Here is a 20,604-nt window from a genome sequence, read left to right on the forward strand (position 1 = left end):
TGAATGTGGAGCTAAAATAAGGAGGATTTGTTGAAATCTGTTTAAGAAGTAGTTAGAGGTCTAGATAGCCTTCCCTATCCCTTCCCCATTCTAGATGAAAGATGGTAGCTTAATTTCAGGAAAGAATAAACAGAGATCTTTGGTGTGAAAGACATGATGTATGGTTATACATGGAAGGAGGGAGTGGTATGTACTCAAAACAAGTGGATTAAATGAAAGCTTCCTTACAGCATATTTCCCCACTGGCCTCTGGGAACACTGGGACTCAAACTTCTGTCCTCCAGGCAGAACACTGGAAATAGTGTCTGTGGAGGCTCTGATTAGCATAAGAATACACCTAAAGATTCTGACATTGGCTTTATTACTTTCCTAAAGATAAGGCTATGCTGGATCACTCTACAGTGGTGTGTTTAAGAGCCCTATCCTTGTGTTCAAAACTTCTCAACAGCTACTGAGTTCTCTTCTCTTAAATCTGAGCACATATACAAGGATCACTAGGCAGTTTGGATAACATATAACAGAAAAAGCACAGGCCAAAAACAAGCAAAAGACAGTTTAGAGAGGAGTCTATGTTGAAAAAAGAAAACACAAAATGAAAAAAAGCCAATCATTAGTAGCCTGAGAGACAAAGACTTTGCATCCTTGTAAAAAAGATAAGCATCTGTAAGAGAAATTTTCAGAGAACAACAGAGAGCATCAGAAACTAGAAATATGTTATTGAAGCCTGAAAAGCCAACTAAGAAGTAAAATTGGGAGAATCTGCAAGAAAGTGGAGCAAAGGAACATGAAATGTAGGAGAGGAAAAAAAACAAATGGGGCTGGTTTATGAGGTTCAAGTATCTGAATTAGGGTTCTCATAGGAGAGAGCAGAGCAAAAGGAGGGGAAGAAATAATTAAAGAAATAATTTAAGAAAATATCCCATAATTGAAAGCTATAAGTTTCCATATTGAAAGGGCTTGCCAAATGTGCAGCACAACAGACAAAGAAGAGTCACTCAAAGTGACACAGCAGTGAAATTTTAGAATAGTGAAGTTATAAAGAAAGCTTAAAAACTTCCAGGGCAGGAAAAAATAGCTTTCATATAAAACTTCTGGAATCAGAATAGTGTCAGACTTTTCAGCACTGAAGTCTTGAAAATGATGAATATGAAGGAAAATTATTTCAGTTGAGAATTTTACATGTATCTAAATCCTTAAATAAATATTAAATAAAATAAATACATCTCTAGACACTTAATGTATCCAAAAATTAGCTCCCAAGTATCCTATGAGGAAGTTACTAGAGGAAAGACTCCACCGATGACAGACAAACCCCAGGAAAAGGAAGAGATGGTAAACAGAGGAACTCCAGTATTGGAGAGTGGCAAGAAGAATCCTCAATACGGTGATGAAAGGAGATCCTGGAGTGACAGCTACTTAACAGACACGGGGGCATCCGGTAACCAGTCTAGACTGGAGCAGGTCAGAGGACTCTATGAGAGGTTTCTTTAAGAAGGTGCACTGGAAACAGTACTTACGTATCTGATTGTACTGAGAGAAAATTGATGGAACTGGAGAGTAGCTTGGGGGTTAGTTAGTTATAACATGGAAAGATAAAAAAACACATAATAAAAGTTGAGTATTATCTACAGGGGGGAAAGGAAAATGATCATAAAATTTATATGATCATTATAACATTAGCAATAAATATTGATTTTATTAAAATTACAATATTAGGACGGTGTATGCATGCTTAGTCACTCAGTCATGTCAAATCTTTGTAACCCCGTGGACTATAGCCCACCAGGCTTCTTTGTCCATGGGATTCTCCAGGCAAGAAGACTTGAATGCATTGCTGTTCTCTTCTCTGGGGGGTAAGGAGGATAAGGGGGTAGGAATTATATGTGCTTGTAAGAGAGTGGAGGGATAAAAAAGAGATAATCATCTTCCTTAGTGAAATAGTAACTATAATTTTTAAAAATCAGGAATTAGCAATATAACCCTGTTATTTAGAGATAGAGGAAAAAACATCAAAATAATTGAGCCTTTAGGGAATAAAAAACAGATGATGGGAGAAATTGCTTTTTCTTTAATAGTAAAGCTTTTCTTAATGCTTTATTTATTTTAAGTCATTCAGTTCTCAAATAACTGACAGGTTTACATAATTCTTATTTGCATTTTACAAGTGAGCAAAGTGAGGTATAGAAAAGGTGGGAATTTACTTAAGATCACACAACTTTGTAAATATTCAGCCTGTGTTTGAACCCACATAAATCTGGCTTTAGAGTACAGTCATGTATAACTTAATTAAAAATGAAGACTAAACTAAAAAAAAATTAGGCTAAAAAGAAAATGAGAAATGCTGCTACTAGCTGGGGAAGGGGCCCATGAAAATGTCAAATATTCCAAATCTCCAGTTTGGACAAACAGTATAATTACACTTCTTGGAGCTCTTGTGGTTGGGTTGGGGCCATGTGACCAGTTTTGCCGATGGATTTTGAGTGTGAATGTTAGTCTTGTCCATGTGAGACCTTCAAGTGTCTTTTTTCCCCCATGAGTTCTGACAAATATTTCTAGGAGTATCATGACAGGACTGATGGATAGCCAGCCCTCAGCTGACCAGTGACAGACATATAGTAGTAGCACATGGGAGAAATAAATATTTTGCAGTTCATTTGGATACCGCAGCATGACACAGCCCATCTTGATTGATGAAAGTGAAAGTATTAGTCACCCAGTTGTGTCCGACCCTTTGCAACCCCAGGAACTGTAACCCACCAGGCTCCTCATCTATGAAATTCTCTGGGCAAGAATACTGGAGAGGGTAGCCATTCCCTTCTCCAGAGGATCTTCCTGACCCAGGGATCGAACCCAGGTCTTCTGCATTGCAGGCAGACTTTTTTTTACAGTCTGAGTCACCAGACTGATATAAGATCTAAGCTCACTTCTCTCCCAAGAACACTGTGGCTTCTATTCTGTTTTGCTTAGTTCAGAATTCTGGAGCAATGGTTAGTTTTCTGGACTCTGAATGCAGCTGGTCTTTAGTATATACCAGTACATCTAGCACCTAACACGTAGTAGACAATGTTTCAGTTAATGTTTGCTAGTTGAAAAATTGGAAAATAATTGAAATTCACTCCTGTAGGGGACTGCTTTAGTGAACACAGTTGACTTCTTTATATTTCATTATGTATGTCAGGGCATTAACCTTGTGAACAATCAAGGCCATGCAATATCACCACTGAATTTCCATCTCTAACGATGTGAATTAGCTGTGGCTAGTTCTTTAGCCAAAAATAAAGAAATTAATGTGGGTTTTGGTATCTTCTGTGTAGGGCTTTGGTAGGAGAAGGAATGTTTTGTTATTAATTCTGCATTTAGAATATGCTGTGTGTTTATTGAGTACTACAGGCTCATTACAGTGGAGTCAGTGATTCCACTTTAATTCTAGAACATATAAAGTGCTCAGGATGGAGAGTGCTCCATTCTTCAATTGGAAGAACAATGGAAAAAAATAAGCTAGAGTTTGCCAAGTGCCTACACTATGCCAGATGAGTTTAATCCATTATCTGGTTTAACTCTTAAAACAGTCCTTCAGATAGATATCGTTATGCTGGCTTTTTCTGATAGGGAAGTTATGGCTCAGAGAGGTTAAATGCTTTTCTTAAGTATGCACAGTAAGTTGTAAAAATGGGATTTTAAGTAATTGTTTTTTCTAATTATGAAAGTTGTAAACCACATAGTATCAATGTATTTGAGTATTTTAAACAAAATTTTTGTAGTTTTCTGTATACAATGCCTAATTATCCTTCTTTTATCCTTTTAGACTTAGAAAGATTTATGTTGTATCATCTTGGAAGATCATTTGTTTTACCCTGGTGTATGACAGGTCAATGTTCCTCAAAGTTTGTGCCTTGGAACCCTAATTCTGTAAAAAAGATTTTACAATGACCAAATAAGTTTGGAAAATGCTTGCTTAACCAAATTCAAAATGTCTTTTTATCAGAGTCTTTAATGTCTATTTTAGATTTCCAGTAAAGGGATATATAATGTAACAATCCCATTTACTTGACCGGAGACCCTCTTTCAGCTGAGTAAATTATGCAACCACTTTTCTTTGGAACACACTTTAGGTACTGTTTAAATATCCAATGTTCATTTCAATATAAAAATACTCTTCTCTTTTGGGAATTCTACTTAATGCCTTACTTAAATCTTGCTTGATGCTATGTGTATATTTATATCCCTGTGGGGGGAAAATATGTACATGATAAAAGTTGAATGGAAACTATAGAAATAACTGGGCTGTCAAGACAGTCATTTTCTGATTATTGGACTGTAACCCGGTAATATTGGAGAGAGCATCTAAATCCTCAGATAATAGAAAAAACAATCCCTCATTCCATGAGTAGTTTTAGCTTTCCTCCTCTGATCTTTATCAGAAAACACAAAATGTCTTATGAATTGCAAAGAAAAATCTATCCAATTGCTTTATCATTTTGCATGCCATGCAGGAGCCAAAGGACAGGGAAATGATGGAAAGGCAGAAGAGAAATGAGCCTAGGTAATGCATGGCTTGGTTAAATGGACCCTGGATAACTGAGAACTGAGGGTATTTTGGCCAATGTGGAATGTTGAAGGCTCTTGTCTGGCTAAAGTTTCCTAGAGATCCAAGAATGAAATTCCACTTGGGTTTCCTTCTCAAGCTTCTTCCATGCATCTTCAAATCTCCTAATGAACCAACCACTCATTAGAACATGATTTTCTTGCAAACACTTTCGCTCATTTCTAGCTATAGCTGGCATTTCTTAACGGCTCTGTTGTCATAGCTCATATAGCAACTGGGAACAACTTTTGCTAGTGCTTAATATGATTTCCTTATACCCAGTCAAAACCCGTTTAGCATTTCTTAGTTCAACCATAGTTTTCTAACCTAGCTGGTCCAGCAGTGCCCTGTTCTAGAGAGTACAATGCAGTTAGAGATCTGATGGGTGAAGGAGCATGGAAAATGAAAACTTTATGGAACTTTTAATTCTCCAAATAAAACTAAGTGCCTGCTCCACAAATCATTACACAGATCAGAAACCTGACCCTGTCCCGTTTGAACAGCCCAAGTAGAAAATAATCTTTTTAAAGCTTCTCAGAGATTTTCTGGGTATAGTTAGCTATGTCTAGAGAAGGTGTGCTCTGCTTTCTCATGAGCAGTAGTGCAGGGAAAGATTAAAATTCAGGGTGAGATTAAAAGTCAGTGCCCAGTCCTGATGTAAGAGTGGGACACAAAAATGAGCTGTAACAAGAATAGTGACTTGGAGACAGAAAGCCTACGTTGGTATCTTGATTCTGTTTCTTCTTGGCATTTTTACCTTGGTCAAGCCACTTAGCCTCAGTGATAATTTCCAACAATGAGGAGGAAAAGAGATATTGAATGTGAAATTGCATGTAAACTTTATTATAAACATACACAAAAGTTTGCTGATACAATTTGGTTGAGCTTCCACAGGGATGCTCAGAGAATTTTTGTTGCAGGTGAAAAGTTTGAGGGTGAGCATCCCAAAGACCCCGCACACTGAGAGGTTCTGTGAAGGTGCAGTTTAAATAAAACTAGTGGCATTTGCTATTTTTCCTGTGCTTGTTTGCAAACTGTTCCTATGGAGTGAGGGTGTGAAAGAAAAAGGAAGGGGAGGAAGGGAGAGTCTCTTCTCAAGGGTTAAAGCAAGATAGTGCTGTAAAGTGATTCCAGATGTACAAATATTAATATCTCTCTCCCTCCTTGATGAATGAGAAGGTATGACCCAGTTAGGAAGCTGCTAAAATTACCGGCGCCACCGAGACCTCAGACGATGGCCCGGAGGAGATTTTTATCCTTACCCCGGCAACTATAATGCTGATGAAGGGCTCGGACCTGCTGCAGCAGACCTTCCAAAACTTCACTCTGTCCCTTGTGTCTGGGCGCTCTGTCGTCATAGTCTTTCCAGTCTATTGAACAAAAGAAACAAACAAGAGTGAAATTTTCAAGTAGCAGAGGCCTCTTCCCTGCCTTGCCTCGGGAGCTGAGTTTTGTCACACTACCCACAGACTCTGTGGGTGAGCACCCAGCACTCGCACAGTGAGCAGGAACTGCCAAGGGTTCGGAAGCTGCCATTGTGCAGGCCCTGCACAAAACAGTAATTGTGGTTGGTGTCTTGTGTTGGGCCATTTCAAGGCAAGAGAAAATGGTAATTGAAAGCCAAAAGAAAATAGAGGATTTGGGAGTCCAGTGTCCCCTCCCGCAGCTCCTTACCCGCCTTTTCAGCATCTGTGTCCTATCAGTTCCCCTGTCACCTCTCCATTCAGCACCCCAGGTTGCAACTGCATTTCCACAGAAGGAAAGAAAGGGGTGGGAATGTGCAGATGAGATGAAATCAACAGTCCCAATGCTTTTATTGCAGGTTTCACACTTTTGGCCAAATTGACATTTTTTCCCAAGGAAAGAGCCCATGTCAGATGCCAAGAAATGGAAATCTACATTTTAGCTCTAATGAATGTCTGCTTTGGTTAGCTGGCACAGCAGCGCCTGCACATACTCGGGGCCACCAACCACCCTGTCTGCTCAGTCTCTAAGTATACAGTATTAGCTTACATGGCAAATTTAAATTGCAATACCCACTGAGATTTTTCTCCCCCTTCTATTTTCATTCCATTTGGCTATGATGATATCAAAAGTAATAATCCATGTGGGTCTAATGTCAGGATTATAATTCTGCTGTCTCCAACCCCAGTTTTTTTTTTTCCCCAGCAGGTCAGTCATTTCATAGTCCATCCCTTTCCTCCTCTAATCTCTTTCCCCCCACTTTTACTTTCTGGATCTTTCAAAAGCAACAACTTAAAGTGCTTCTTAGTTTAAATGCTTTCTCTAAAATTGGTAGACATTCTTTTCAAGAAAAGCCAGTTAGTTCATGAATATATCTGAGGCTTGAGTTCTAATTGAACAAGTTTCAAGTTCCCTCCACCAAGAGTTATTTTAAAATAGCAAGTCCCTCTTGTTTGGCCTCCCTTTTTAAGCTGATACCATGACAGTTGAGAGTTAAGTTAGAGTTGTTCAGTCACGCCCGATTCTCTGCGACCCCATGGACTACACAGTCCATGGAATTCTCCAGGTCAGAATACTGAAGTCTGTAGCCTCTCCCTTCTCCAGTGGATCTTCCCAACCCAGGAATCTAACTGGGGTCTCCTGCATTGCAGGCGGATGCTTTACCAACTGAGCCTGAGGGAAGACCACCATCACAGTTAACGTTAGGTAAAAGCATTCTGGATTGGTCCATCCTAGGCCAAGCAGTTCAGTATAGTCAGAGAGAACTCAGGTTATGGAGTCAGATAAGTCTTGTTTTAAGCCCTGGCACTTCTGATTCCTAGTTTTGTGTCTGTAAGACAAGTTACTAACACTGACAGTGACTTGAAAAGGGGGTATGGTATCTATCTGGCAGGATTTTTGTGTGGATTAAATGAGAGGTGTATTATATTAGATATTCAGCACAGTGTTCCATGGCCAGCCTTATGTAAATAATAACTTAAAAAGAAGGGAACTCATTGATGGAAAGTGAACTTCCTGAATGGGGTATATGGAAACATCATTTCTTACCTTAGCAGATAATTCCCTTTGAAGTGGAAGGCCTCAGAGATTTTCTAATCCCTCTTCCTTCCCATCTACCCACCATGTGCCCATCTTCCTTTCACCTTTCAGAAAATAAAGGCAGAGAGACAGCCATTCAGCTTGTTGGTGGCGTAGCCAGGACTATAATAGAGTCTCATGGCCCTCCATATAGTGCTCTTTTCCTTATACCATGGCGATGCTTTTGTTTTTGTTTTCTTTTGAGAAGGAGGGTGAGAGTTTGGTTGGAGTCTGTGTGCTGTGGCTTAGTTGTGGTCAACTCTGGAGACAGGGAATTGGCATAGGTGCTTTCTGTGGACGCTGTTCCTTGTTGGCAGAAACCATGACTTAATTTCTCTTTGCCTCAGGGTTCTTCTCTGTAAAGTGAGCTTTTGAATCTCTTTTTTAGGTTATTTGTGGTTTCAGAGGAATAATGTAAGTAAAGCACTATTCTGGGCACATTGGAGATGCTCATTAGATGTTGGTAAAGCATTGTGACTTGAAACATGATGGTGTTCATGTAGAATGGGCTAAGAAAGAGCTTTTACTGGGAAATTTAGAAATGTCTGAGGAAACAAATTCCAAGTGGCCCTTGGACTATCTATAGTGGCCCTGGTATCTGGACACAGAATAAACAATGCTCTCGTGAATTCCCAGAGACCATTATGTGTTTGTGCTCTTAGGTGAATATATCTGAAGTACTCAGATAAGATGAGCAAAGCTGTCTGCTTGAGTGAGACTCCTGGGTGGCTGAATTACTACATGACTCTGAACGTACTCATATATTCTAATGAGTGTTAATACTGCCTCAATGCAGGGGGAGATGAATTAGACCTGGCTCTTTCAGCTGAGCCCTATTACCTCAGAGGCGAGCTTGAACTGATGACTTTATGATACATTAGAAAGTTGCTAATGCTAAATTGCAGCCTGAGTGAGCGCTGGACATGATGCCAAGGTTTTTGGAAAGAATGGGTTTTTCTCATAGATGTTTGGAAGGTTCTGATGACTACATAAAATAGGAGACTTTAGGGATGAGGAAGAAAATTGAAAATATATTAAGAAATCAGGAACCTGACAGGAATAAACTTAGTGTGGCAGGAAAAGAGCAGACTGTGCCACATAATACTGTTCACTGTTCTGGTAATGAGAACACTTCAATCGCAACACAATGCAGAGCTGACATTCACTGGCGATATCAGGGCTTTCCTGATCATAACTCAGACAAGTCTGTCTGGGTCCTTTTCTCTTGTTATGTACCATGCCACTTAACACCAGTCTATAAAAATACATCAGGGCCTTTTGTAAAAATATTTTTTAAAGTTTTATAGCTTACTGGAACATACTACCAAATTTCCAATTACTCTGTCATGTTAGAATACATTGTCCTCTAGTAAATATCTGAATACTGATATATGTTACATCGCAATGTCATACTCTGTTCATAAATAGAACCAGAGTGTTTTTATATTGTTCTTTCCAAGTGACATGGCAAGTCTGCAGTGACTATAATGACATGTTTCGATTTCAGTTCTTTGCCAGATACCCCTACTAATCAAATGTGCTGTTTTAGAAAGTGTTGCCATTTGCTGTGTTAATTACCAAGTAATAAGTAACTCTTCCCAGCCCTGGACAACTGTTCTTTTCATTCTGGAGACAGCTGTTCAAATGGGCTGTGAGGGAGAGTATATGAATAGAATTTTAAGTTTACAGAACCAGAATCCATCTGATGTTTATAAGTAAATACATAATATAAATCAGAACTTGCATTGGATAAGCATTTGTAGTGGATTCCCCCTGCCCCATTTTCAGGTGTACTTTTTTTTTCCTACTTTTTTTTTCTCTTGCTTTTCTATTCCTTCTATCCTTCCATCTTCAAAAATACATATCCTTCCTCTCTGTCCCACCCTGGAATGACATTGGTTCCTTAAGTATCTTAGTATACTAGATAGTATAGTAGTGTCTTATCTTAATCTTGCAATATTCCCCACATGTGTTTCTGGAAAGTCTTCAGTAAGAAAGATGCCCAGGTAAGACTGGAATAGGTAAATCATCAAACGCTAGGGGACTCAGGAGTCCTAGAGATCTTTGGTATTTGTGGTCCAAGGCTCTGTATGGCCCGATTTAGCTATCTGAATCCACAAGAGGCAAGAATACACAGAAGAACTCTACAAAAAAGTTCTTAATGACCCGAATAACCATGATGGTGTGGTCACTTACCTAGAGCCAGACATCCTGGAGTGTGAAGAGGGCCTTAGGAAGCATTACTATGAGCAAAGCTAGTGGAGATGATGGGGAATTCCAGCTGAGCTATTTAAAATCCTAAAGGATGCTGCTGTGAAGGTGCCGCACTCAATATGCCAGCAAATTTGGAAAACTCAGCAGTGGCCACAGGACTGGAAAAGGTCAGTTTTCATTCCAATCCCAAAGAAAGGCAATGCCAAAGAATGTTCAAACTGCTGCACAGTTGCACTTATTTCACATGCTAGCAAGGTAATGCTCACAATCCTTTAAGCTAGGCTTCAACAGTGAAGCCTATGTGAACTGAGAACTTGCAAATGTACAAGCTGGGTTTAGAAAAGGCAGAGGAACCAGAGATCAAATTGCCAACATCTATTGGATCATAGAAAAAGCAAGAGAATTCCAGAAAAAACATCTGCTTCGTTGACTCTGCTGAAGCCTTTGTGTGGATCACAAAAACTGTGGAAATTTCTTGAAGAGATGGGAATACCAAACCACCTGATTTGCCTCCTGAGAAACCTGTATGTAGGTCAAGAAGCAGCACTTGGAGCTGGACATGGAACAACAGACTGGTTCCAAATAGGAAAAGGAGTACATCAAGGCTGTATATTGTCACCCTGCTTATTTAACTTATATGCAGAGTACCTCATGCGAAATGTTGGGCTGAATGAATCACAAGCTGGAATCAAGATTGCTAGAAGAAATACCAATAACCTCAGAAATAGCAATAACCAAGAAAAATATCAATAACCTCAGAAATATCAGTAATCACCCAAAGGCAGAAAATGAAGAGGAACTAAAGAGCTTTTTGATGAAGGTGAAAGAGGAGAGTGAAAAAGTTGGCTTAAAACTCAACATTCAAAAAACTAAGATCATGGCATCCAGTCCAATCACTTCTTGCAAATAGATGGGAAAAAATGAAAATAGTGACAGACTATTTTCTTGGACTCCAGAATCACCGCAGACATTGACTGCAGCCATGAAATTAAAAGAAGGTTGCTATAACAAACCTAGATAGCGTATTGAAAAGCAGAGACATCATTTTGCTGAAAAAGGTCTGTATAGTCAAAGCTATGGCTTTTCAATAGTCATACATGGATGTGAGAGTTGAACCATATAGAAGACTGAGTGCTGAAGAATTGATGCTTTCTAACTGTAGTGTAGGAGAAGACTTCTGAGAGTCCCTTGGCCAACAAGGAGATCAAACCAGTGAATCCTAAAGAAAATCAATCCTGAATATTCATTGGAAGGACTGATGCTGAAGCTGAAGCTCCAATAAATTGGTCACCTGATGTGAACTGCTGACTCACTGGAAAAGACCCTGCTGCTGGGAAAGGTTGAAGGAGGAGGAGAAGGGGTGACAAGGATGAGATGGTTGGATGGCATCTCTGACTCAATGGACATGAATTTGAGCAAACTCTAGCAGACAGTAAAGGACAGGGAAGCCTGGCATGCTGCAATCTATGGGGTTGTAAAGAGTCACACCTGACTGAGCAACTGAACAGCAACAGCAATAATCCACCAGAGGCAGTAGTTGGTGTTGGCTGGCTGGCTTTTAGTCTGATGGTCTGCCTGATAGCAGGGCACTAGTTACTGCATAGAGTCTTGACTCAGTTCAGTTCGGTCGCTCAGTTGTGTCTGACTCTTTGCGACCCCATGAATCGTAGCACGCCAGGCCTCCCTGTCCATCACTAACTCCAGGAGTTTACTCAAACTCATGTCCATCGAGTCAGAGATGCCATCCAGCCATCTCATCCTCTGTCAGCCCCTTCTCCTCCTGCCCCCAATCCCTTCCAGCATCAGGGTCTTTTCAGTGAGTCAGTTCTTCACATCAGGTGGCCAAAGTATTGGAGTTTCAGCTTCAGCATCAGTCCTTCCAGTGAACACCCAGGACTGATCTCCTTTAGGATGGACTGGTTGGATCTCCTTGCAGTCCAAGGGACTCTCAAGAGTCTTCTCCAACACTACAGTTCAAAAGCATCAAGTTTTTGGCGCTCAAGCTTTCTTCACAGTCCAACTCTCACATCCATACATGACCACTGGAAAAACCATAGCCTTGACCAGACGGACCTTTGTTGGCAAAATAATGTCTCTGTTTTTGAATATGCTGTCTAGGTTGGTTATAACTTTCCTTTCAAGGAGTAAGCATCTTTTAATTTCATGGCTGCAATCATCATCGACAGTGATTTTGGAGCGCCCCAAAATAAAGTCTGACACTGTTTCCACTGTCTCCCCGTCTATTTCCCATGAAGTGATGGGACCAGATGCCATGATCTTAGTTTTCTGAATGTTAAGCTTTAAGCCAACTTTTTCACTCTCCTCTTTCACTTTCATCAATGACTAGTTTAGACTTAATCCTGGCTCAGCCATGTACCAAAGTTGTGATTTTGGGCAAGGCAGCATCTCTCAATCCTAATTTCCTTATTAGTAGAGGAGGAGTAGAGCATGGTGGTTAAGAGCAAGGGACACAGGGTTTAGACTTGAGTTTAGTGTTTGCTAATTTTGTGTTGTTGGGCTGTATGTGTGTGTGTTATGTACATCAGCATTAATAGTTCCCTCATCAGTAAAATAGTAAAAATCACTTCAATAGGTTTGTTATGAAGATTGACTTAATCTGTATAAAATTCTTAGATCAACATGCAGCATATAATCAGCTTTAGAAATGTCAGCTCTGGTGTTGATAGTGATGCAGAGGATAATGGTGATGTTTGTCCACAAGATGGGAGCAGCAACTGTTGTTAGGATTAAGGGATACACCGACTGTGAAAGCTCATAAATTACCACCTGATTCGTGGTTTCTCCTGGGTAGGCATTATTAGAATACTTGAAAAATACATAAACATGTAAAAAGGAAACTCAAGAGCCCATAATCTTATAACCTAAATATCCACTGTTAAATTTTAATATTATATGCAGACACACCTACCTAATTGTGGTCAGACTCACAGTTTAAATGTGAAAAAACTGTGAAATGTGTTTATACAAAACTTACACTATAAGAATGTCTTCTATACAATGTTGTTTTTTTAAAAACACCATTTTTAATGGTTGCATTTTGTTCTATAGTGTGGATCTCTATACATCATGTTTTATTTAACCATGAAGTTGATATTGGATATTTGTTCTCCTCATCACACATGATATTTCACTGTATCAATATATTGCTACAGTGCCAATGTTTGTTTATGATTGTGTGTCTGCTTCTGTTTCTTTAGGTTATATTCTTAGATGTATATTTATGGGATAGAAAGAAATGAATGTTCTTATAGCAGTTGATATAATATAAACATTATTTTTCACAAAGGATGGAGCAGTTTGCACTTTCACAAGAACATGTGATACCGTTTTAAATGATCACATTAGTGAAGTTTTTTTAAATTAAAATATAATTCAGAGTAATAGATTTATTATGCAGAAAAATCTTTCATCTTATGGTATGTCTGGAGATATTTCTTCTTATTAAAATTTCTGGTTAATAGAGAATTACCAAATATACCACACATAAATTGTTAATTTTAAACTAATTAGGAGAGGCTTTGTTGGGTTTTTCCGCCACCATTACAGATAATACAGATTTTATTTGTGGCAGAGTGTAGCAGAGTGCCTGTTAATAAGAAAGCTTTCCTTCTGATGGAATGTGAGTAAGATTTGCTAGATTTTTGGTGAGGGAGCGGAGGTGAGAGCTAAAGTCGATTGCATGTACTCGGGGCCAGCCAGTCCTAGTATGACATTTCATTGCATCTGCACAAAAGCCCTGGGAAGGGTATGATCCGACCCATTCTACAGCTGTTGAATTGAGACTCAGAGAGTTTCAGTAAATTTTTAAGGCCATGCAGCTAATAAAATGCATAATGGGTATCAAATTCAGTCTTGCTGCTTCCAAACTCCCCCTTTTTTCATTCCACTGAGTTGCCTCCCAGGGAAACATATCTGCAGAGGATTCATTCATTACGTGGCCAGATGCTACTCTGAGGAGGTCTTGTTAGTCTGAAGCATTGGGGAGAGGGAAAGGCAGTGGCATCCCGAGGATGGAATTGGAGGTGGAGCCTGGCTAGGCTTGAGAGAATTCACAGCCGCCACCTACTAGAAGGAGAAGCGCATGCTGGAGTCGTGGTCTGAGCAGGTCCCCATCCTTTCATGTTATAAGCCGACACTTGAACAAAGTACTGTTGGCCCTGCAAAGTATTGAAACAGAGAGAATGATACGTTGGGCGTTTTATTTAGTCAGTTTTACCCTGTGTCTGATGAACTCATTCATCCCATTACCCACACTTTAACTTTCTAGCTTTTCTTGACTACTGTGTTTTTACATGATAATAAACGTGTTTGGGATGCCCTCTTAATTTCTTTGCTTTCTTTTTTCCAAAATTGGAATATCATAGTTGCTTTTTCTGACCTCCCCCCAAATATTATACACCAATTTTTAAGTCATAGTTCTGTAGGGTTTACCAAAACCTGCAATTTCTCACCCTTTATCTGTTTTTCCTGTTTTTCTCCTCCCTAGTGGCATATGCTATCATCTTTTTCTAACTGATCATCTTGCTTTATAAAATTTACAAGTTGTAATGAACACATTTTCAGAATAATAATTAAAGATCTGGTCCGTTCTTTTAGTGGTTGCATAGTACTTCACTTTGGTTAAACACATTTATTTATTTAACCAATCCCTCATTGGTGGACAGATCGTTTCCACATTTTACGATACAATAAATAATACTGTAATAAATATTCTTTACTCAATTATTTTTTTAAATTAAATCTTTGATGTTACTTTCTTTTAAAAACCATTATTAAAACAATAGTTTATATCTTTAATGTCTTAAGATATCAAGAATTAAGGAGTTGTGGCTGTATGGAGGTTCTTCAAAAAAAATAAGAACTTCCATATGATCCAGCAATTCCACATCCAGATATTTATCCAAAGAAAACAAAACACTGATTTCAAAATATATATTCATCTGAATGTTCATAGCAGCATTATTTACAATAAGCAAGGTGTGGAAGCAATCCATGTCCATCAGCGTATGAATGGATAAAGATTTCACACACACACACACACAGACAATGAACTCAGTCATAAGAGTGAAGTTTTGTCATTTGCAGCAACATGGATGGGCCCAGAGAATATTAGTGAAATAAACCAGAAAAAGACAAATACTGTATGATATCACTTATATGTAGAATCTAAAAAATAAAACAAACAACTGAATATAGCAAAAAGGAAACAGACTCACAGATATAGAGGACAAGCTAGTGGTTACCAGTAGGGAGAGAGAAGTAGGGAGGAGAGAGAAAGGAGAAGAGAATTAAGAGGTACAAACCACGTAAAAAATAAAGAAGATACAACAGGTATGTAATGTACAACACAGGGAATAGCGCCAGTGTTTTATACGTTTAAATGAAGTATAATCTATAAAAATATTGGATCACTACATTATACACCTGAAACTAATATAACATTGTAAATAAATGATACTTCTGTTTTTTGGCCGTGCCCCCTGGCATGTGGGAGCTTAGTTCCCCAGTCAGGATCCAACCTGCGCCCTCTGCAAGTGCAGTGGAAGCGTGGAGTCTTAGCCACTGGACCTCCAGGGAAGTCTCACATGCTTCAATTTTTAAAAAAGAATTAAGTTGTTTTTTGTTTGATTGTAGTATTTTAAAATGTTTTGTATGGTTTTATGTTTTTGCTTTGAGGAATTTTTTTTCCCCCCCAAAAGGATATTTCAGAAGTCAGCACTTGTTAAAGCATTCATTGCTTGTAAAATCTGTAAAATAGTGTTTGAAGTTAAAGAAAATAGCAATCTTTGTAGAGCCTTTGCCAGGGATTTAATAACAGTGGCCTTACCTATTATAAACTTAATTTTTGTAACATTAAAAATGGGTTTCTATGTGTCTCAACGCTATGGAGATTCTGTAGAAGTGTAAATCTGCTTCTAGGCTTTTATGTGATTAGGATAGCGTCTGCATTACTCTCATTGCACGGCCAAGTGGAAAAACTTAATCCCTATAAAAATTAGTTCAAATATTAGAGAGTTCTCTGTGGAGAGTTTTCCATTTTTATCACCATATCACTTTTTCTTTTAAGCAATGGAAATTCCCTTGGGTTCTCTCTGGCCCTCTTCCATCATGTGAGCTATAGTGTTGGGAATCAGATGCTGATAGCATCTCTGGGGGCCACCCACTCAGGGGTTTGTTTGTTCTGCTAATCCATAGTTTCGGCCCCTGGTGTAGACGTGTAAGTAAGATGAAAAGTTAAGATTCTGGGATGATGACCCAACCACCAAGAAGTCTATTAGAATAAGCTGGTTCAAACTTGAAGAGGTGCAACCTAACACAGCTTTTTAATTCTGGGCTTCAGGATTATGCTTTACAGATAACTGTTTTAATTGACTAGCCTTTTATAAAAACAAGAAAATTCTCCCTCTGCCTCTCACATTTGAAGGTCCCAAGATATTAATTATTTGAGTTGGATTAAAAAAAATACAGGTTTAAGTTTACCTAAAACCTTTTTTAATTAAAAAAATTGACGATCCAGTTTCGTTGCATTAATTGTTTGAGGAAATATAGGGTTTGTTCCAGTCTGAACTGAGTTGTTAGGTGTTTTTATATACTGCATTTCATATGCTCATATAGTTTGTAGTTCTATAAATAATTAACATTTAGATTGGTTAAACAAATAAGCACAGTTTGTTCCAGTTTTTCATTCACAGTTCAAGTTAGTTCAGGTTACTGAGAAGTGTAGTGCAACCATATATAGTTTCTTTTTTTGTGAAAGCAGATTTAGACACACTTCTTTTTTTTTTTTTTTTTTTTGTAATCAAGGGAAAAGGATTTCTCTCAGGAAATTGTGTGACTCCAGTTGATGACTGATCTCAACCGAGGCTGTCGGGCTGAGGGTTAGATGAGGCTGTTATTTTTACCATCAGACAGGGAGTCAAAATTGGATCTCTGAGAGCCTTTGATCCCTCCCCCCACCCCCGAGATTAAACTGTGATCCAGAAAGCAGCAGCTTTCAAGGCTTGCATGAGGCCAGTCTTTTTCTGATCTCTGTAGAACATGGCAGCTTACAAAGTGGTTCATGCTGTCTCCTCACTCCTTTGTGGGGTTCAGATTATGGATACCAGACATATCATGCTTAATGAGTGGCAGTTGTTGCCAGAGGAATGGGCGTTGACTGTTGCTTCCAAAGTAGGCATTTGCTACGAATATCCCAGCACAGACATCAGGGGCAGGGGAACAGGGAACAGGGAGTGTGATGGGAGGACTTGGCCTTTACCGTTGTAAGTCCTGTGATTGTGTATTTCAGGGTCTGCAGGTTTTCCATGATGATTTCTCCAGCCAAAGGACAGAAGTCTTTAGACATGCTCCATTCCACTGGATGGAAAGGGGAGGGTGGGGGAAAAGAGAGGGAGAGAGAAAAATAGAGAAAGAAAAAGGAAGAACAGTCATCTATCAAGAATCTCAAAAACAGTGAAGTTTATCATCTTTCCCTGTATTGGCAACCTAACAGTTCCCAGGGTAAGGCAGTTTCCACATCCACCATTATTTTTTTTAAAACAAAAGCAGGAAAAAAAGCAATCACTCACTCAACAGTGATTGTGCCTGCTAAGTCACTTCAGTTGTGTATGACTCTTTGTGACCCCATGGACTGTAGCTGGCCAGGCTCTTCTGTCCAGGGGATTCTCTAGGCAAGAATACTGGAATGGATTGCCATGCCCTCCTCCAGGGGATCTTCCTGACCCAGGGATTGAACCTGCATCTCTCAAGTCTCCTGCAGTGGCAGGCAGGTTCTTTATCCCAGCACCACCTGGTATGTATTTATGTATATAGACCCACACATGCTAAGACATATTATATATGTTTGTTGTATATGGAAGGTAAGTTATTTGTTACATGTGAGAAGTGAAGGCATCATTAGAATATTACCTTCTGTTTGTTCCCCAGGTCTGGTTTCTGTTTCACCATTTTGCTGAGAGTTTTACTTGAAGATCCCAGGGGTATTCTTCTCACAAATAAAGAAGCCTCCTTTCACGCCTTCCTGCATGATTTGACTCCTCCTTCTAGAATAATTCTCTTTCTTTAGTGTCCTATGCTCTACTCCTCTGGCTTTGCTTCTCCTCCATGATAGTGTTTTCCAGGCTTTTTCATTGGCTTCTTTTCAGCTGGAGAATTTGGGATTGTGACTGAGCTCCCCACACACCTGACATCTCCAAAGCGGGTGTTCCTTCACAGTTAAATCTAACACTCAAATTGTAACACCCCATTTTACTGTGAGACATGCTCTTTCATAACATTTACCACTAGTTGGAAAAACCCATGGTCAGGAGAGAGAGACTGTACATCATCAGTAAAAAGCATCTTAAGTTTACACATGGCAGGATTTGAGGCAATCCTAAATGGAGTATGAGCTTAAGTCACATGGAAGACAAGGCCTGCATATTTCTAAGCCTCATGATGACGAGCTATAAACCTTAAGATTTAAATTATATTCTCTATGACACTTAAATACTTCAAAATTAAGCCAAACCATCTAAATCCTGCTGCTCCCCTAGACTCAGACAATTCCTCTGCTTGGAAATACTCCATTAAGTACTTTTTCTTATAGAAATGTTTGTCTTCTCTTTTTCTTAATTCTGACTCATGACTTTACCACACATCTAGTCAACCAACCTAAAACTCGGTGCATCCTTGCCTCCTCTTTTTCTACAATTCCTCACAACTGGTTGATTACTATACCCAGTAAATTCTGTTTTTGAATGCCTCCCATAAATTTCCCTCTTCCCCTACTGAAGCTATTCTAGAGCAGACTTATAATCATGAGCATCAACTCTGCAATTGAGTTTTTTTAGGCCTAATTAATAAACTCTCCTAATTGATTTTTCTGTTCATCTCCATATCCTTATATACAATCTTATTATAACCTGCATTATAGTTTTAAGATGAAGATCGAATTATTTAGTTTCTCTGCCTAAAATCTTTTCACAGTGTCGAGTTGATTTCCAAGTGAGGTGAAATCTTAACAAGGCATTCAAGGACCTTCACAGGCTAGTCCCAACCTTATTCTACTATCCTTATGTTCTGCCATTTCCCAAAGCAAAGTCCTTGCTTTATAAATCTCTGTTGCCTGGCTATTATTCTGTGTGTTTTTATGCCTTTGTCTTGTGTTCATCTTCCAACTTTGCTTGTTGAAACCCTACTAATCCTCTGAATTCTTTAGGAATAATTAATTAAATACATCTTTTTCTGTGTTCCCAAAGTACTTCATTTGTATAAAAATAAGATTTAATACACATAATTATGCTTTATTGTATGTGTCTCTTCTTGTTAGATGTTGGGAAATTTAAGAATAAGAAAAGTGTTTGTCATATTTTCCTTCTAGATCCGCCCGTGGATCTGTGTTCTTGGTGTATAGAAGATGCTTACTAAATATTTCACAAATCAAATACATATATATTTGTTTTCTTGTGTGCATTTGCATATGTACATATGCCCACACACACACAATCCAGAATAGACTGGTTTTCCAACAGAGATATTTTTCTCATGTGAATCTTCTCCTTCTCCAGACTCCTGCCCTTTGAAGCTCTCAGGCACATTATAAAGTCTAATTAGAATCAAATGATTAAGGTTTTATGTTTACTCTCAAATCAAGCCTATACCTTATTATAAAAACATATTATAAAAAATATATATAGATGCATTTTAATATATGTGTTTTATATATGTGTGTATATATGTATAATTTTTTCCCAAATGTTTTATTATGGTTATGAGCTCTTAGCTCTTGAAAAAGCCAAGTTTCTTAAAGTCAAATTGGAGAGAGTTTGTAATCAGAGAATAATGTTGCATATTATTTTAAGCTAAAGAAAAAAGAGCAGTCACTGAGAGAATTATCACAAACAAAATGAAAATCAGCACATGTGCAAGGACATTTATAAAGAACAAAGAATATAGGAAAATTCTAGAAACAAAAATATCTTTGGTTGCCATTGAGACATATATGGTTGACTGATGTGGTGAAGCCCCAAGCCCAGGGCTGAGGATCAAGAGTTTCTGATTTTGGGCAAAGGATTCAGGATAACATCAAAAAGAAGAGTAAGACCAGATTATTTGAGAAATGATTAATGAAAAGTTGCTCAGAGATGCAGTATTTAAAATTTTTGAAGAAACAACTATTTTTGAATAAGAGCTATCATGTTCTATTGAAATATGTTCTACAAAGCATATTTCAGATGGAAAAGAGGGCCTGGCTTCTTGAAAAACAGCACACAAAAAACCAAATAGAAGCAGGTTTGTAGGGAGGTATGGTCCTCTTTAGGAGTTAATAGAAAGGTTTAAATGTTTAAGTCTAATTTGATCTTATAATGTGTGTAGATTTCAACAGGGGAAGGATTTAGAGAAAGAGAAGACTCACATGAAAGGAAAAAAATTCTCCGCATTGGAATGGCCAGTCCATTCTGGGACAACCTATAGTTTTTTTTTCCCTCCATGTACATCCTTGGGTTGGTGGGCTATTTTGACATAAAGAAAGGTGATTCTGCTCACTCTTGGAAATAGAATGAATAGGATCACTTTGAGAGTCAACTGGGAGTTCTAAGAAGGCAACTTAGTAAGGTCTCTCTGGAAAGTTATGTGTAGGTAGTTTAAAGACTTAATATTAAAGCCACGAGAAAAATCACTTATAAGTCTGCTCTAAATCCCTCAAGGGTTGGAGCTGTGTATATGAAGTTTAAAACTATATAAGACTTATAATTTTCAGA

The 20,604-nt window shown here is 38.5% G+C and overlaps 1 protein-coding gene across 1 annotated transcript in view; it reads right to left on the reverse strand.

Moving 5' to 3' along the window:
- ANKFN1 (ankyrin repeat and fibronectin type III domain containing 1) overlaps window positions 1–20,604 on the reverse strand; it is a 157,996-nt gene that overhangs the window by 62,288 nt on the left and 75,104 nt on the right. Inside the window, exons 5-7 of the mRNA XM_065910764.1 lie at window positions 17,121–17,218; window positions 13,929–14,019; window positions 5,848–5,955 (exon numbers count right to left, since the gene is read on the reverse strand). Of these exons, the coding sequence (XP_065766836.1) occupies window positions 5,848–5,955; window positions 13,929–14,019; window positions 17,121–17,218 (297 nt within the window). The remainder of the gene's footprint in view (window positions 1–5,847; window positions 5,956–13,928; window positions 14,020–17,120; window positions 17,219–20,604) is intronic.

The sequence above is a fragment of the Muntiacus reevesi genome, chromosome 18 (genome assembly GCF_963930625.1).
Source record: "Muntiacus reevesi chromosome 18, mMunRee1.1, whole genome shotgun sequence".
NCBI classification, from domain to species: domain Eukaryota; kingdom Metazoa; phylum Chordata; class Mammalia; order Artiodactyla; family Cervidae; genus Muntiacus; species Muntiacus reevesi.